The sequence below is a fragment of the Eulemur rufifrons genome, chromosome 8 (genome assembly GCF_041146395.1).
Source record: "Eulemur rufifrons isolate Redbay chromosome 8, OSU_ERuf_1, whole genome shotgun sequence".
Classification (NCBI taxonomy): Eukaryota; Metazoa; Chordata; class Mammalia; order Primates; family Lemuridae; genus Eulemur; species Eulemur rufifrons.
In genome coordinates this window covers 11,213,361-11,229,581 of record NC_090990.1, presented here as the reverse complement: position 1 = coordinate 11,229,581, position 16,221 = coordinate 11,213,361, and the positions used below count along the sequence as shown (strand labels likewise).

The 16,221-nt window shown below is 55.9% G+C and overlaps 1 protein-coding gene across 1 annotated transcript in view; it reads right to left on the bottom strand.

The window, feature by feature from the left end:
* Positions 1 to 16,221, bottom strand: part of IGSF21 (immunoglobin superfamily member 21) — a 236,459-nt gene that overhangs the window by 132,305 nt on the left and 87,933 nt on the right. Inside the window, exon 2 of the mRNA XM_069477395.1 lies at positions 2,534 to 2,646. Coding sequence (XP_069333496.1) covers positions 2,534 to 2,646 — 113 coding nt within the window. The remainder of the gene's footprint in view (positions 1 to 2,533; positions 2,647 to 16,221) is intronic.

Genomic DNA, 16,221 nt, shown 5'->3' with positions numbered 1-16,221 from the left:
AGCTGAGCCACCACCTCCGTCCAGCTACAGAATTACAAGGGCCCAGCATTTGGCTCCAGTGGTTGATTTGCATGTGATTTGCATACATCTGCATACCCTGCTCCAGAGGCCCTCAGTCAAAGGATGTGAAATGAAATAAAATAAATTAATTAGTGCAGCCTACCATAGCCCAATATGCAGGGCCCCACACCCGTAAGAGATGCCACTGATTCTTAAAATAATCAGTGGGGTGGCAGGCTGGGGCAGAGAGCGCCACAGTGGTGGGGGTGGAAGGGGGTTCTCGGCACTGGGGGCCGAGGAGGAAAAAGAGCCTCTGTTCAGCCCGGGACAGGGCGTGTTCCTCGGCCCAGCCCTGCTCCCCATCTTCAGGAATGGAGAGTTGCGCCACGTGGAAGCCCGCGCCTGGCTTCCCACACCTGGCCCAGCCTGGCCCTGGCCTGGGCCCCGCAGGGAGATTTTCACCCCAGTGACTGCAGTAACGTTCAATTTCAAACCGGAGCTATGGGACAGTTGCTTCAGGAGCTTGGAAGGCACTCAGGTGCCCACTGCTGTTCTCCCGTCTCCGAGCTCCCACCTTCACCCCCATGTACTGTCCCCACTGTGTCTCCACATTTCTATCTGTCTGTCGGGCCCCCTCCCTCTGATCCCATCTGGGGGCTGGTTGAGGGAGAGATGTGCCCCGTCGTCAGCGTCAGCGAGCTGCAGTTAATTTATCCCTGTCCTTCTGCCAGGTGCTAATGAGATGCTCGCAGCCTGTGTCAGCCAAGCAGTCTCCATATCCTGTAAATACGCCTCTTAGTGATTCAGTTCGTGGCGCTATTTAACATACGCCTTGACTTCCTCTAGGAGCCTCGGATCTATCTAGGAGGGAACCTTCCTCTAAGGCTGGGACCCTGCAGGGTGCTGGACATCAGGTTCACACCTGAGGTCTAGGTTACCTGGACAGCTTGGGTGGGGGGCACTAGAATTGATTCTAAGCAGGAAGGGGCTGCAATACTGAGATGGAGAACCATGATTTTTGGTTAAAGGGAACATAGATCACAGCCAAAACAGATAGCCCAACCAGCAAATGATAAGTCAAAGACCAAAAACACAAGATGGAGCAGCAGCGACAGGCTGCTTCAAAGCAAGTCTGGACCGAGAGCAAGGAGGTGAGGAGAGCGGGTTCCGAGTCAAGACCGTGAGCAGCATGCGTGCCCCAGGGGTTCCTCTAACACGGAGTTTCCACGCACTGAGGGTGGATGCGGGGGCAGCTCCGAGGAGCAGAGGGGCAGCTCTAGACTTCAGATCAGCAAGCTGTGCCCCCTCCACCCTCCCCACTCCCTCCCCTCCAGGCGCCTCCGCTCCACCCAGAGCTGCTCCAGTGGACTGTGTTTTCTGTCGAAGAAAGGGTGACGCAACTTACAAAGATTAGAAAAGTGTGGTTTTAGATCAGGGATTTGCAAACTGCTGCCCGTGAACCAAATCAGCCTGTGACCTGCTTTTGTACAGCCTGCAAGCTAAGAAGGAATGTTACCTTTTATAATGGTTGAAAAAAAGCAAAAAGAAGACGACTTTGTGACACATGAAAATTACAGATTTCAAATTTTGGCGTCCATGCTAAAGTTTCACTGGAGCACAACTGTGCCCTTTCATCTGTGCACTGTCTGTGGCTGTTCTGGGGCCACAACGGAGGAGCTGAGTAGCTCCAGCAGCGGGGACGATATTTACGATCTCAGCCTTCACTAAAATATTTTGCCAACCCCTGTTTTCCATGGCGGAAGGGGAGCTCTCTCCCAGGATGGAGGTGCCGCACTCTGTGCACCCCTGAACACGGCATCACAAGAAGAGCATCGGTGCCCACCGGACCCTCTCTTGAGCCCAGCCCCGCCCACTCTGCGGCAAAGAGGGACCAGGCTGTGATGCCCCATCCGACACTACATGATTTCTATCAGTGGCTGAAAAGGCCACTTGTGCCCAAGACCCAAAGCTGTTCTTCCTGTTGCCCTCACCTGGGCCCTGGGCAGGTGGGCACTCGCTCATCTCTAACAACATCTCTTTTCAGACCCGGACTGAGGGTGCCAGACATCAGGGTGAGTCCTACAGGTTGTCAGGACAGGTGGCAGACTATCTCTGTAATGTGATTTTAAAGGCAAGAGGCCTCCTGTTTTTCTCTGTCCCCTGCCAAAAACATTGCCCAAAGTGTCATGCCTGGAATCCCACCATCGGACATTGCTCAGTGGTTACGCTGCAGCGGGGCCCACGGTGCTCTCAGTAACTTATGCTTTGGTACCAACGGGGTTTCCCGAGAGGAAGGGCATGTTAGGAGCACAGAGGAGGCCAGAACGAGATCCATCCTTAGGACAGAAGAGAAGGCTGGCCTAAGGGGTCTTTGAGGCAGGTGTCAGCAGCAGGTGGGGACCTGGCGCAGGACAGCTCAGGGCTGGGTAAGGGCTGAGGACAGAGCCACGCTGGTGAGGGTGTCTGGAGGGTTCTGGGGACTCTACTGCCAGCCCCGGCCATGGGCATGGAGGGGGCAGTGGTGGCAACTTACCCGGTACCACACGATCTCGCGCATGCGACCATCCGTCTTGAAGTTACACTTCAAGGTCACGGCATCCCCAGCCACCACAGGGGGGAGAGGCTCAATGTTGACTGTCAGGTACCCTGCGGAAGAGAGGAGAAAGGGGAGGTGAGGACGTGGGCTGAGCGGGAGGGCTGGGCTGAACGGGGTGGGCCGGCAGAGGACAGAGGCGGGAAGGCGGGAGGTGGTTGCACACCTGTCGGGGACGCTGTTCGCACTGTGGTCACTGCAGATGGTGACTGTGTGCCCAGGGGAGCCAATCACCACCATCTTGCCTCTCCCTGACACCTCCCTTTCTGCCACCTCCCTGGCTCCGGTGAATCCCTCCAAACAAAAAACACGTCTTGGGATGAATTTCCCCTGAACATAGAACCTGGCACCTCCAGGAGTGGCTCTGTGCATTTCTACAATGTACGCCAGAGAAGGGCTTCTGCGGTCCAACACGGCATCTCCATACCCCGTTGTGGAGAGTCGTGGCATTACTGTCCTGCCGGAAATGAACGTGCTAACATGCACTCCCCCCAGCATTCCAACCCTAACCAAATGTGGGTGCCTGAGCCGTCCTGTAAACCCCATCACCACACTACGCAGCCAGGCTCGAGAAACCCCCACTGGGACACTCAGTTCTAGGTGCCCACACCCCTCCAGCCCCAACCTCACAACCGAATCCCTCCTGGTAAAAAGGGAAGGGGGCCCTGGGAAAACGCCGTTGGCTCTCTTAATGCCCAAGTTTCCCATCACACATACGCAGCCACCCAGAGGAAGGGGCAGGTCCAACCCCTGGCCATGGTGGTGGTGACAGTGGCGGAGAAGGCCCTTATGGGCTGACTATGGGGGGAGGAGTCTCAGATCTTTGCAAACACTAAGATAATGCCCCTGCCCCCGCCCCCACCGCCACTGCCTCGGCTGCCCCCGGAAGGCCTGCCCAGCTCCTGCCCAGCTCCTGCCCCGCTCCTGCCCGGCTCCCCGGAGCACAGCCCTGGTAGCCACACCCTGGGGGTGCTGCTGCCTCCACACCTAAGTCCCTCCTGGTGAGGCCCCTGACCTGCTCCTCTGCCTCCCCGCCCCACCCCCGAGGGCTGGGCACCCAGGCCAGCTCGGCAGGGGACCGCATTCTCAGCCGAGCACACCGGCCCATCTGATGGGCTTCCCGCTGCCTGACGTCTGGCCATCGATCGGATGGATCAATCCGGGCCGATGGTCTTAATGAGCAAACTAGCCAGGATGGGCCCAGGGATTTCAATTGTGCAGGCAGCCCGAGCGGTCGCACCCGGGGGCCCGACCCCTGCCTGGAACTTAATGGTTACAACACTCCAGGAAAAAACACAAACAGAAATCGACCAGGAGAGGATCAATTCGGAAGTTGGAGTCAGAGTAGACCTGCGTGGTCCAGGGCTTCGGGACCAGTCCCCAGGGTGAGGGGCAAGGCACAGGCTTGCCCCAGGGCAGGCTCTAACTCAGGCCAGAGGTCAAGTTCCTAGATAGCCCCAGGGCCCAGGTGATCCAAGCAGGCCGTGATGCCGACTGCAAGCACTGATCGCCTGTCCTCGGTCATTCCATCCCCACTCACTCCACCTGCTCCGGGCAGGCCCCGGCAGGTGCTGGGGAGCAGAGACACCCAGGCACACCCTCCAGGAATGTGCGGGGGGGGCGTCACCACGCAGGTAGGGGACAGGGGGGCACTATGGGGAGGGGGATGTAGGAAACCCGGTCCAACCTGGATGACCCTGGGCCTGGGGCATGACACACAGAGGCCATCTCCAGAAGATGTGCCCCAGTGAGAGAGGGGACTCTGGGGCCACAGCGGCCCCCATTTCCACACCTGCTCTGCGCCAGGCCCTGGGCTGAGAGCTCGATATGGTACACAGTCGCTCACTTAATCATCACCACAATCCCAGGAGAAAGGAACTATTATTAATCCCACTTTGTGTGGGGAAACAGAGGCAAAGCCACCTGCCAGATCACACAGCCGCCAGTGACAGAGCTGAGATTCAAACCCAAACCTCCCGGCTCCGTGACAACCAGCACGCTATTACGGCTGCTCCCGTGACAAAGCAGGTGAGAGAAAGCGTGGCAAGCATCTCGCGTCTGTCTGCAGCCTGTGTACCTTTTTCACCCAGCCCTGGGGATGGGCGTGGGGAAGTTGCTGGGGGGACCATGACAGGAGTCGGGGACTTGGCCCCACCGGCCACTGTTCCAAGCCAGGGTTTTTATTTATTTTTTAATTTTTAATTTTTTATTTTTTTATTAGAGACAGAGTCTCACCCTATCACTTCAGCCTCAGAACTCCTGGGCTCATGTGATCCTCCTGCCTCAGGCTCCCGGAGTGCTGGGATTGCAGGTGTGAGCTGGTACCCGGCCGACTCTCTTTGAAGATGAGAGATGGGAGTCGAGCATCACCTGTCCAGATGGCGGAGGAGCCCCACGCTGGAGAAGGGCCCCTCCCACCGCAAGGAGGAGGGAAGGACTTATTCTCAGGGGCATAAATCTTGGAGCAGCCCAAGGTGGGTGCAGATGGCGCGTGTGTGTGAGGTGGGCCAGGGTGCACGGAGAGTCACCGTTTGTTGGCAAGCCACGAGGGAGTGACAAGTGTGAGTCTGGCGGGGGGCGGTGCAGCTTGGTAGTCAGGTGGTGCAGGCGCAGCAGGCTGAGGCCCGGGGCAGTGGGACTCGCAGGGCACGCCAAGGTGAGGGCAGAGAGCCCTGCACAGGTGAGGGGCGGGCCGTGGGCATGGGAGAGGTGGACGTGAAGGCAGGTGCACGAGTGGGATTAAGGCAAGACAGCTTTTCCAGACTGTGCAGAGAATAGGGAGCTTCTAATAGGTATTTCAGGCAACACGATTTCTATCATCAACTAATTTTGAGAAATATTGGGTTAAACAAAATTAAACCTGTTCCTTCCCTTGAGGACTTCTCAGAACTTCTCTCTCCTTCCTTCTTCATGTCCTTCCTTTATTCATGAAAAAACATTAATTGAGAATCTGTTCTGTACCAGGCACTGCTCTAGGCGCTGGGGACACGACGCTGATAACAGACATGTCCCCAGCCCTCACGGAGCTGGTGTTCTAGCAGAGGAAACCATATCTAATAAATGACAGAAAATAGGTCAGGTGGTGATAAGGGAAATGAGATGAATAGAGCAGAGCAAAGCAGTGGGGGCCCCCAGAGGCCTTTGTGAGGAGGCTGGAATAAAGGAAGGTGTGAGCCACGGGGGATCGAGGGGAGAGCATTCCAGACAGAGGACGCCTCAAATGCAAAGGCCCTGATGCTGGAGTGTGCTCAGAGTGCCCGTGACTCTCCAAGCTTGGGCCATGGTGGAAGACTTTTCTTAGCATCTTACACTCTATGCCATGTTTGGCGGAGCGTCTTGTAGAACCTGAGCCAGGAATGGGAATGCGGAGGTGAAGCAAGTGAGATGCCCAGGGTGCAAGAGGAAAGGACACCCTCACCCCACTGTGCCACCCTGAGAGCGAGTCGTTCCCTAAACGCTGCGCCCTGTGCGCCCGCCTCGCCCTGGCCTCCGCCCTGCTGGAGTCCTGGGAACAAACTCCCAGAAACTCGCCTGCAGACGGAGGCAGGGGATGCCCCTGTTTGGCGCCGAGGCAGGGACGGGAGAGATGCCTACAGCTGGGCACGTCCTTCTCAGGGCCACAGGCACAGAGGGGCCAGGGCTTCCTGGCTGCAGACGAGGTCAGAGACCTCAGCTCTAAGGGTCAAAAACTCCCTCCCCGGGCACATGGTGCTTCCAGATTTCCCAGCACTTTTGCTCCCGTGTTTTGCAGCCCCTCATGCAGCAACCTGGGCCTCATACGACACCACGATCGCGGCGTACGTCACACTGAAGCATAACCGTCTACACATCTGCCTCCCTCTGGAATTCGAGTTCCATCAGTATCAGTCGAGTATTTAAATAAGAATACAGTGAGTGCTACGTTTCAAGCTTTCTTAGACACGGGCAGTTCAGGTCCCCACACCCCCCTGTGAAGCAGGTACTATAAACATTTCTCCATCACAGAGAACTGCTGTCCAGCGCTGGGAAGCGCCATGTTCCCCATGGTGTGGCCAGAGCCAGGCTGGGGGCGGAACCCAGAGCTGTCTGGCTCCAAAGCCAATCTCTTGCTACCACCTCCTGCTACCACCCTGAGCAGAGTCCTACGCCTTGCAGAGGTCACTTGGGAATCCTGGGGGTGGCCCCCGAGTGGCAGCTCCATCAGGTGCCACTGCGTCTTCATCAGGGGCCTGGCTCTCCAAGGGGCCAGGCCAGGTGAGGGAGGGAAGGACAGACCCAGGACTGCACACCGAGCGACGGGAAACACACACAGAGGGGCCTCGGAGTGGGGCGGGGCCCGAGTGCGGGCTGGTGGGTAGAGGGAGACCCCGCTGCCTCAGGGCTTGAGCTGTGGGCTGCTGGGACATTCCCTCCCCACGGCCAGGACAAACCTCAGGGCCCTATACCTCAGGTCCGCAGCCGGGCTCACTGGCCAGGGGAGGGAGGGAGCAGGCAGGAAGCAAGGTGATTTTCCCACAGATGTTCCAGGTGAGGCTTAGGCAGCACCAATCAGCACCTGGACCACAGGTGACATCACCTTCCCAGACACAGACACACACCGGAGAGGAGATAGCAAGGGTTCAGACAAAGCCAAGCAGTTCTTTTCCTAAAAGAAGAATGTAGGAAAAGTTCCGTAGGTCCAACTAATATTCCTATAGCTCTTATTTCACAAAATTTCATCATCTTCCAAATACCCTGCACTTATTCTTTCCCCGAAAATTCCCCCCGCCCCCTGCCTTCTTCCCGGCTCCCCCACCCACAAGCCTCCCCCAAATTTGAAGGCAGTCAGTAGGTTCAAGTTTCTCTTTCTGCCACTCAGTAGTGACCTGGGCAAGTTACTCGACCTCCGTGGGACTCAGTTTCCTCACATGTCACGTGGACACAGGCAGGATCACAGAGGTCAAAGCAGTGACGCGTGGTCAGGGGCTCTGCTCATCCAAGCTCTGCCCCAACAGGAGGATGACCCCAGTGTCCTGGCCCCCCTGCTCCCTCCTGCGTTCCACTGTCCAGTCTAGCAAGGACAGTCCCAGGATAAAGGTGGGACTGACATCTGGAAGCTGGTCGGGAGAGAGGAGAAGATTCAGAGACGACCAGCTCGGCCGGACATCCCGGCTGGGGGCAAGGTCAGGAGACCCACGGGGAAGCCTCCTCCAAGGCAGAGGAAATAAAATCAAAGAGGGGGGGTCCAAGAAGGTCCCTGCTGCCCGGCCCCTCCAGAGGGGTGTTCCTGAATGGCAGGCCCCCGGGTTCTCCCCTCCTCCCATGGAGTCTCCAGGCAGCTGAGGAGGCAGGGGTGGGGGAGACGGGCTCATCGGCCAGCCTGCAGGTGGGGAAGGGCAGGGCCGCCCACCAGCCCCGGGACCTCGGGCAAGTCGTCCCTCTCTTGGGTCTCAGTTTCCTCATCTGTAAAATAAGGGGGAACTGGATTCTTAGGGCCTTCCTGCTCAACTAATCCCATATCAGATGCTCAATGAGTCCGAACTGGGTCTCGCCATGGAGGCCGGAAGCAGAGGCGACGTTGCCACCTTCATTCCCTGCAAACTCAACGCCGGTCCTCGGAGAAGTGAACCCGCCAATGACTCAGCCACCAGCTAAACACGGAGCTCTGTCTCTCCGGGCATTAAATTTGCCACCAATCTGCCTGGACGCACGAGCCCCCCTCCGAGCGCGGTATCGCGAAGCAGATCAGGAGCGGAGACGGATTCATCTTAACTAAGCAGTTCATTATCCCGAATGGCGCCATCACTCTCCCCCTCTATCTCTGACAGCGTTTACACCACTCCTGTTAAGACACATTTAGCAAAATCGCGGGCGATATTTAGGAAGCAGACACCCTCCTAACAAGGTGATGACAAATTGCTGCTCCGCCCGGAAACCCGCCCAGCGACATCCCGGCATCGCTCCTCTCCCCTTTCCCGGCTCAGAGGGGACGTGTCCAGAGGGCTGGCTGAGGGCTGGCCCCCGAGTGGATGGGGTCAGGGAGGGATTCCAGGGGAGGGACACAAGCTGGCCTTGATGCAGGCCAAGGGACATCAATTACAGTGGAGACACCACATGTCCTGGTCTGCCCAGGGCTGAGGGGTTCATGGGACAAAGGATTTTCAGTGTGAAAACTGACAGTCCCTGGCAAACAGAGAAGCGCTGGTCACTCTCATCATAATTGCACGGTGGCCCATGGGTGGCCCTGGCTCAACCACTTAAATCTCTCCACTTATTTGGATGACAGGGGAACCATACCTTCCTCGGCCTGCTGTTAGGACAGTGACAGTAAATGGTCGCCCCCTCTGTGGCGCATGTCCCTGCGTGGGTCCTCAGTAGGGGGTGGTGGGGATTTGCGTGGCTTGGACGTCCTGCCCCCATTCCTGCTCCCCAACCGCTTCTCTAAAATGCACATCCCCGGCCTTGCTTGGGGCCCCGGGGAGCTTCCCACTGCTCCACAGGGAAGTTGCACGGTCTGGCCTGGCCCACGCCCAGCTCTCCGGCTCCTCTGGACCTCCCGCTCGTCACCCAGGTCCTGGCGCTCTGCTCCCCCTCACGTGCAGCCTTCTCCAGCCCCTGGGCCCAAGGCTGTGCCCTCTGTCCCAAGCCCTCTCCCCCACTCTTTGCTTGGGTAACTCCAGGACATCCTTCAAGGATTTGTGGAAATTTGTGGAGTTTCTTCGAGAAAACTCCCTGACTTCCCAGACCACCATAGTCCCCAAAGGACTCCCCAGCCCCCTTCCTACCATGTAGGAGTCTGAAAATGACTGGAAATGACATATTCAGGGCACAGCCACCAGGACACAGGTCATGAACTGTTTCTATTTGCCACGTTCCCCGAGTGCCTAGAGCAGTGCACGGATCAGAGTCAGTGTGGAAGAAACACGCTACCCTACTCGTTGCCTTGACTGTTGCACAGTCAGGGCAGGTGTCGCCAGGAGGCCCTCTCGCGAGCTCCTCCCCTCTGGGGGCTTCGTCCCAGGCAGCCCGAGCAGAGGGGATCCCAGGACCTCAGGCGCCTTCCGAACCTGCCTCTCTGGCCACATCTGCTGGGACTGGTGCTGGTGCCCTCTCAGAGTGCCCAGTGGCCTCCCATGGACGCCAGCCGTGACAACTCTGTCCAACAGAGGAACATGGCACTGGGTGGCGAGTGGCCGCCATCGGGTCCTCTCGCCCTGTAGGAGTTAAGACACAGCCAGCGAGTCAGCAGACAGCACAGTGGCCGGCGCAGGTCCCAGGAGGCAGCCGAATCCATGGGTGGCAGCTTGTGCTGGACCACTGGAACCACAGGGCCCAGGAGCAGATGCAGTGGGTGCCCACCTGAGCAGGGACCGTCAGCACCAGCAGACTCAGGGCCGCAGGACAGAGCTGCCGCTGCATCCGGAACAACATCCTGCTTCTCCTGGTAACATGAGCTGAGCTGGCACCAAGAGAGGTAACCAGGGAGCCGGTAGCCGGGGTGGGCCAGGCTGCCCCACAAGCCCAGATGCACTGACCCTTCACACAGAGCAATGCAAACACCCCCATGCCCGTGTCCCGGGCTAGGACCCCCTGCTGCAGGGCGCCACACTGCTGCACCACTTGGACGCCTTCAGCCTCCTCAAAGGAACAGGCTCTGAACTGACGTGATGTCTCCCCCGACCCAACCCCCATCTCTCCATCAGGGAGCTCAGAGGACACCAGTCTTTTTCCTGGAGACTCCTCTTCCTCTCATGCCCACACCAAAGCAGCCGGCAAGGCCTGTAAGCTGTATAAAATATACCCAGAATCCAGCTACCTCGCTGCACCACTGCTACCTCCCCGGCCCAGCCACTGTCCTTGGCTGCCTGGTCTCCTGCAGTGCCCCTAACTGGTCTCCCCACGCCACCTGCCCTCCCGCCCACCTCTCTGATTTCATCTCCCCTCACTCGCAGCTCATTCCGTTCCCCCACTCACGACGATCCCTGCTGGTCCCGGAGCCCCACAAGCACATCCCCACCACAGGGCCTTTGCACCTGCTGCTCCCACCACCCTGAACACTCTTTCCCTAGATCCCCACATGGCTCAGTCCCTCCATCCTTTCTCTGCTCAAATGTCATCTCTTTGGAGAGGCTTTTTTTTTTTTTTAACTATCCTATATAAAACAGCACCCCTGTCATTCTCTAACCCTGCACCCACTGTTATTCTTCCTTAAACATTTATCACCACCTGGACACACTTACTCGTTTATTGTCTGCTGACATCCCAGCCCCCCACACCAGGCTGTAAGCTCCATGAGAACAGAGATTGCCGGTGCATGTTTCGATATTTTTTTTCTCCGTTGCTCAGAGTGGATAATTTCTATTGATCTACCTTCAAGTTCACTGACTCTTTCCTCTGTCATCTCTATTCTGCCACTCTGTCTGTCCAGTGAGTTTTAAAATTTCAGTTATGGTGTTTTTTGCTTCTAAAATTTTCATGGGATTCCTCTTTCCGTCTTCTATTTCTTTGCCGAGCCTTTCTGTTTTAATATTTGTTTCAAGGCTGGTTTTGGTCACCTGTTCAAGCAGTTTTAGAGCAGCTGCCTGAAAGTCTGCCAGATCATTCCACTCTCTGTGTCATCTCATCATTGGAGTCTATTGATCGTGTTTCCCCGTGTGAGTTGAGATTTTCTTGGTTTTTTGTATGTTGAGCGATTTTCGTTTATATTCTGGACATTTTAAGTATGCCCTGATACAACTCTAGATTTTACTTATGTTCATTCTTTCAGGCGTACTTTGGATTCCAGGGTTCCTCCATAAACCACCTACTTTTCAGATTTTTCAAATAGGTGTCCACATATTCTGTCTAGGTTTTAGGTTGAAGTAGGGAGAGATGAAGAAAGGCTGGTCTTTACTCCATCGCACCAGAGCCAGAAGTCCTTGATTGAGAGAGTTTTAATCACTACTTTATCCCTAGAATCTAGAACAGTGCCTGCCACTGTTATAGTAGCTCAATAAAAATTTGTTGAATGAATGAAAAAAATGAACATGTGATCAGGGCTTGGCGGTTTTCAAAGGATTTCTGTAGTTATTATCTCTTGATCACCCTTGCAACCCCCCTATTTTATATGTGGGAGACTGAGGCTCAGAGATGCAGAGTGGTAGGGAACCGGGCTTGGCGGGCAGGCTGGACTCCAAGTCCAGCACTCGTCCCACCATCTCACAGGAGACCACTCCCCCTTCCTTCCAAACAGAGAGGCTGAAAACAGGGGTAGGCAGGAAGTCTGGGGCCAGGAAGAACACAAGAAGTCTTGCTTGGGGTGTAGCAGGATCAGACACCCCACTACGGTAGCAGGACACAACACACCCACAAGATAGCAGCAGGAGGATTGATGGCTGAGGTCATTTTCAAGTTCAAGGCCAGCAGAGGATGCTAGGAGGGCCAGGAAGATGTGTCTGGCTGAGAACCTTTCCAGGACCGTAAGAGACCCGAGGCTGGGGAGGATAATTTGTTCCACTGCATCCCTGACATACAGTCCTCTGAACCCAGCTCTGAGCCAATTATTTTGGCCCAGAAGTGCTTGACATGTGTCACCTGAACCATGACTTACTGGTATCGAGTAGCTAGTAAAGAATGAAAAGCAACAGGGATCATTCATCTTTCTATTCGAGGACGGGGGCTCTGTCTGCCACCAGACTAGGAACTCCTGAGGACAGGGACAGGGTCTCGGCCCTGCTCTGTGTCTGCGAGTGCAGACATGGTGCAGAGAACTCAGGGACCCTTGTCTCCTAGGAGAGCCAGCGTGGACCACGCCGAGACTTGACCTGGGCAGACGGTGGTCAGGCGGTTGGCAGCTGCTCCACCAGCTGGATTTAAGGCCCCGCCGAGGTGGAGCATGAGAGTCACGGCCACATAAGTTCTCGTACCACCCTCCCCTGCTGTGGGTCTGGGATTTATCTCCACTTGATAACAGGAGCTCCACGCACTACCACTCATGGAGAAAAGAGGTCACCCCTATCTCATGAAGATAAATACGCTATCGTGGCACTGAGGACAGCCTCCCTGGGTTCCCGTGCTACATAATTACTATTGTAATAAATATTATTACAGCAAACCAATTACTGCAACCATATCTTCTGGGCAGGCACAGAGGATTCTGTGAAAAACACCCTTCCGTGCCGGACTAATGCTCTCCCAACCGGCCGCCTCCTTGTTGGCAGAAACGGGGTGAGAGGTGGGGCAGGGGGTGGAGGAGAGCTTTTTAGGGAAAAAAGCCACTGAGCGAAGAGGGCAAGGCTAACAGCTCATCTGTCTCTAAGACACATGGATTCTGCCTCTCCGACAGCTCTCAAAACTGCCTTTGCTGCTCCACTCGGCACCAATCTTTCCTCGGTTTGAGCCCCCCGCCTCCCTCCCCGGGACCCTGCAACAGCCGGCTCGCTGGTCTCCAGTCCCCAGACTTGTCCCTCTAAGGGATCCACCGTCCTGGAGTCTCGGTGATATTTCTAAATCGCAAATATGATGGCGCCACCTTTCTGGTTAAAGCTAGTGAATTCCCTGCCCCGCTGCCCTCCTACTCAGGATAAAGTCCAGATTCCGCCGTGGCCAGCTGGTCCCCTGTGCGCTGCCTCTCCCGGCCCCTCCCACTCAGCCGATCCCTCCTGGTGCTTTTGCCCCTTGCAGCAACCCCACCAGCCCTTCCGGACCCCTCAAGTTCCTTTGGCTTGTGTTGTTTCCTCTTCTTGGAAGGCCCTTCTCCTCTGAGTTCACCCAGGGAAATCTGTCCACGTCCTTCCAGGTTCGTGCGACAGTCACCCCCTCCTTGATTTATAAAGTCTGACACACCCTCTTCTGAGCTCACAGACCTTTGTAAACATCTCAGTCACAGCCCATCTGCATTCCCTCGTAATATAACATATGGTTCTTCTTTGCGTGTCATCTCCGCCATTATACTAGGCACTCCTCGAGCCCAGGGACCCGGTGTGCACCTCCAGTGCCCTGCAGGATGCTTGGCACCTGGCGAGTGCTCAGCCAGGGCGCTGCACGAATGAAGTAATGAACGGACCAAGACACGAACACTGCACGCCGTGGGGCTCTGTGAGCCGTGCTGCCCCCGAGCAAGTGGGTCACGCCGCAGCCCAGTGTGCTAATGTCCCACCTGCACCTAAACCCTCTGTGTCTCCCCGTTGTCTTTGGGAGGAAGTCCAAACCCCTCTCCCCGCACAAGACCACTCATGGGCCTCATCCTCCTCTGCTTGTCTCCTGCCCTAGAGCTCCCCAAAGATGCCAGCCCTCCCCGTCTATTGGGCCAATGGCCCTGCGGTTCCTCTACCATCACTTTGCCCCCTCCCCTCACTACGCCCTTCAGGTCTTAGCTTAGATGTCAGGCACCCCAGAGGCCACTCCTGATACACACCCTAGCTTCACCTACCCCATGCCCGGCACCCCCACATCCGGGTGGGGTGCCCCTGTCAGAGCATGCGCCCCAACTCACTGCCCGGCAGCACGGTTGTTGCGGGTCTGTCTCCCGGGGTAGACTGCGAGCCCCGGAGGGACAAACGCACGTCCATTACTGCATTCTTGGTGCCGGGCGTGCTGCTGGCCACACCATTAGCATTCAGGGCGCATACAATGAATGAGTGAATTCATGGATGAACAAATAAGTTCTGTAGATATTGTCAACCGGACTAGACTTGGCCGTAACATCCAAATCCACTGGGGCTGGATGCTTTTTGCCTTATTGGGCTGTGGATTTCCCACCCGAAAACTGGACCAGAAAAGAACATCGAGAGGGAGACGCTCCCCCGCCGCCGCTGACTCCGGGTTCTCACCTCCCCCAGTAGGTCCGATCAAGTCTGGACCACCAGGGACCTCAAACACTTTGCAGCCTTTGCAGGCAGACGTCCCTGACACATGCGGGCATCTGTCCCTGCCCCGACCTCCTGAGTACTTCTGAAATATTCCCCCTCTCTAATCTCCAGCAGGCTAATCAAATTCCCCTCTGTCAGAGGCAATAGATGTTCCAAAGCCTTGTAGTAGTAATGTATTATTCATGGCATATGTATTATTTATCATTAGTTTGTTTATTTATTATTAATTTGTGTTTCATTATTGATAATGATGTGATTATACTATTAATAAGAAGACTTGGGAAGGCTGTTCTGTGGCCCTTTGCAGACACCTGATGCATGTCTGATTCCTGGCAAAGGCCAATGCTGGTCATTTTTCTCCCCATTTTATGGAGGGGTGACACTGAGGCCAGAGAAGGGCAGGACTTTCTCAGTCAGTCCTCATGTCTCTGAGGTGCCCGTCAGGGAGGGCGATGGGAGAGGGGGAAAAGTCTCCTTAGGCAACAGGTCCTGGGCTGACAACAGGGCCAGGGCCAGGGCCGAGGGGTCAGATTCCTGTGGGATGCGATGCTGGGCTTGCCAACCTCAGCTCCACCTGCAATCTTTTGTGTGCTTGCCCCACATTGTCCCAGGCTCCTCCTCCCATGCTGGGGTCTGAGGTTGTCTTGCACACAGTGCTTGCTCTGCATGGCGTGTGCTCCCCCAAACCCACACAGACGACTGTGTTCCCTCCACAGTCCGTGGCCCCTTCCTCCCAGGTACTCAGTGGATACCTGCAGGTTGGTGGGTCATGTGACTAAATCCTGGCCCGGGGAACATGGCCGCCAGGCCTGGCCTCTAGAAACCTCCCCTGCCGTCCTGCACACCCTCTCTCCCCACCTGCCGCCTGGGTGGAGAGGACTTGGAGGACCCGGAGGAGGATGGAGTCACGAGATGGAAGGAGCCTGGGTGCTCAAATGACTGCATGGAGCAGAATACTCCCGTGTCCCAGGGATGTGATGTGAGTAAGAAACAAACTTTTCTTGAGTTACACTGCTGAGATTTGGGGGTGGTTTGTTACAGCAGTTATTCCACAGTGCATTCCACTAGTACATTGCACACAGTAGGTGTTCAATAGGTTCTTGATAAAGAAAAAAGCGAACAAGCAGCTGAATAAGCAACAAAATAAGTCAGTGGGTCCGGCTACTCTGTCACTGAGTTGGAGTCACCAGTCGGGTTCCCCGGTCAGAGGACATCAGAGGGACGGGGACGTCATGATCTGGCATTGAAACGCTTTTGTTACACACATAGATAAACTGAGGCCCAGAGGAGAAGGACCTAGGCCAAGGCCATAGGGCCAGTTAACGGGCTATATATGACCAGGGCCCAGTCTCCTGAAGCACGGTCCCGTGGCCTTTGCATCACTCCTATGTCTTCTCTCCGACCATCTTTCTTTCTTTCTTTCTTCCTTTTTTTTTTTTTTTTTTGAGACAGAGTCTTGCTTTGTCACCTGGGCTAGAGTGCCATGGCATCAGCCTAGCTCACTGCAACCTCAAACTCCTGGGCTCAAGGGATCCTCCTGCCTCAGCCTCCTGAGTGGCTGGGACTACAGGTGCGTGCCACCCCGCCCAGCTGATTTTTCTATTTTTAATAGAGACAGAGTCTTGCTCTTGCTCAGGCTGGTCTTGAACTCCTCACCTCAAGCGATCCTCCTGCCTCGGCCTCCCCAGAGTGCTAGGATTACAGACATGAGCCATCGCACCTGGCCCCACTCTGACCATCTTTCATGTGACATCTTTCTATCACCCTCAGCAACATTTTCTGTGTCCATGGAGTGGGTGAGGTTAAATGACCCTTTCCTTA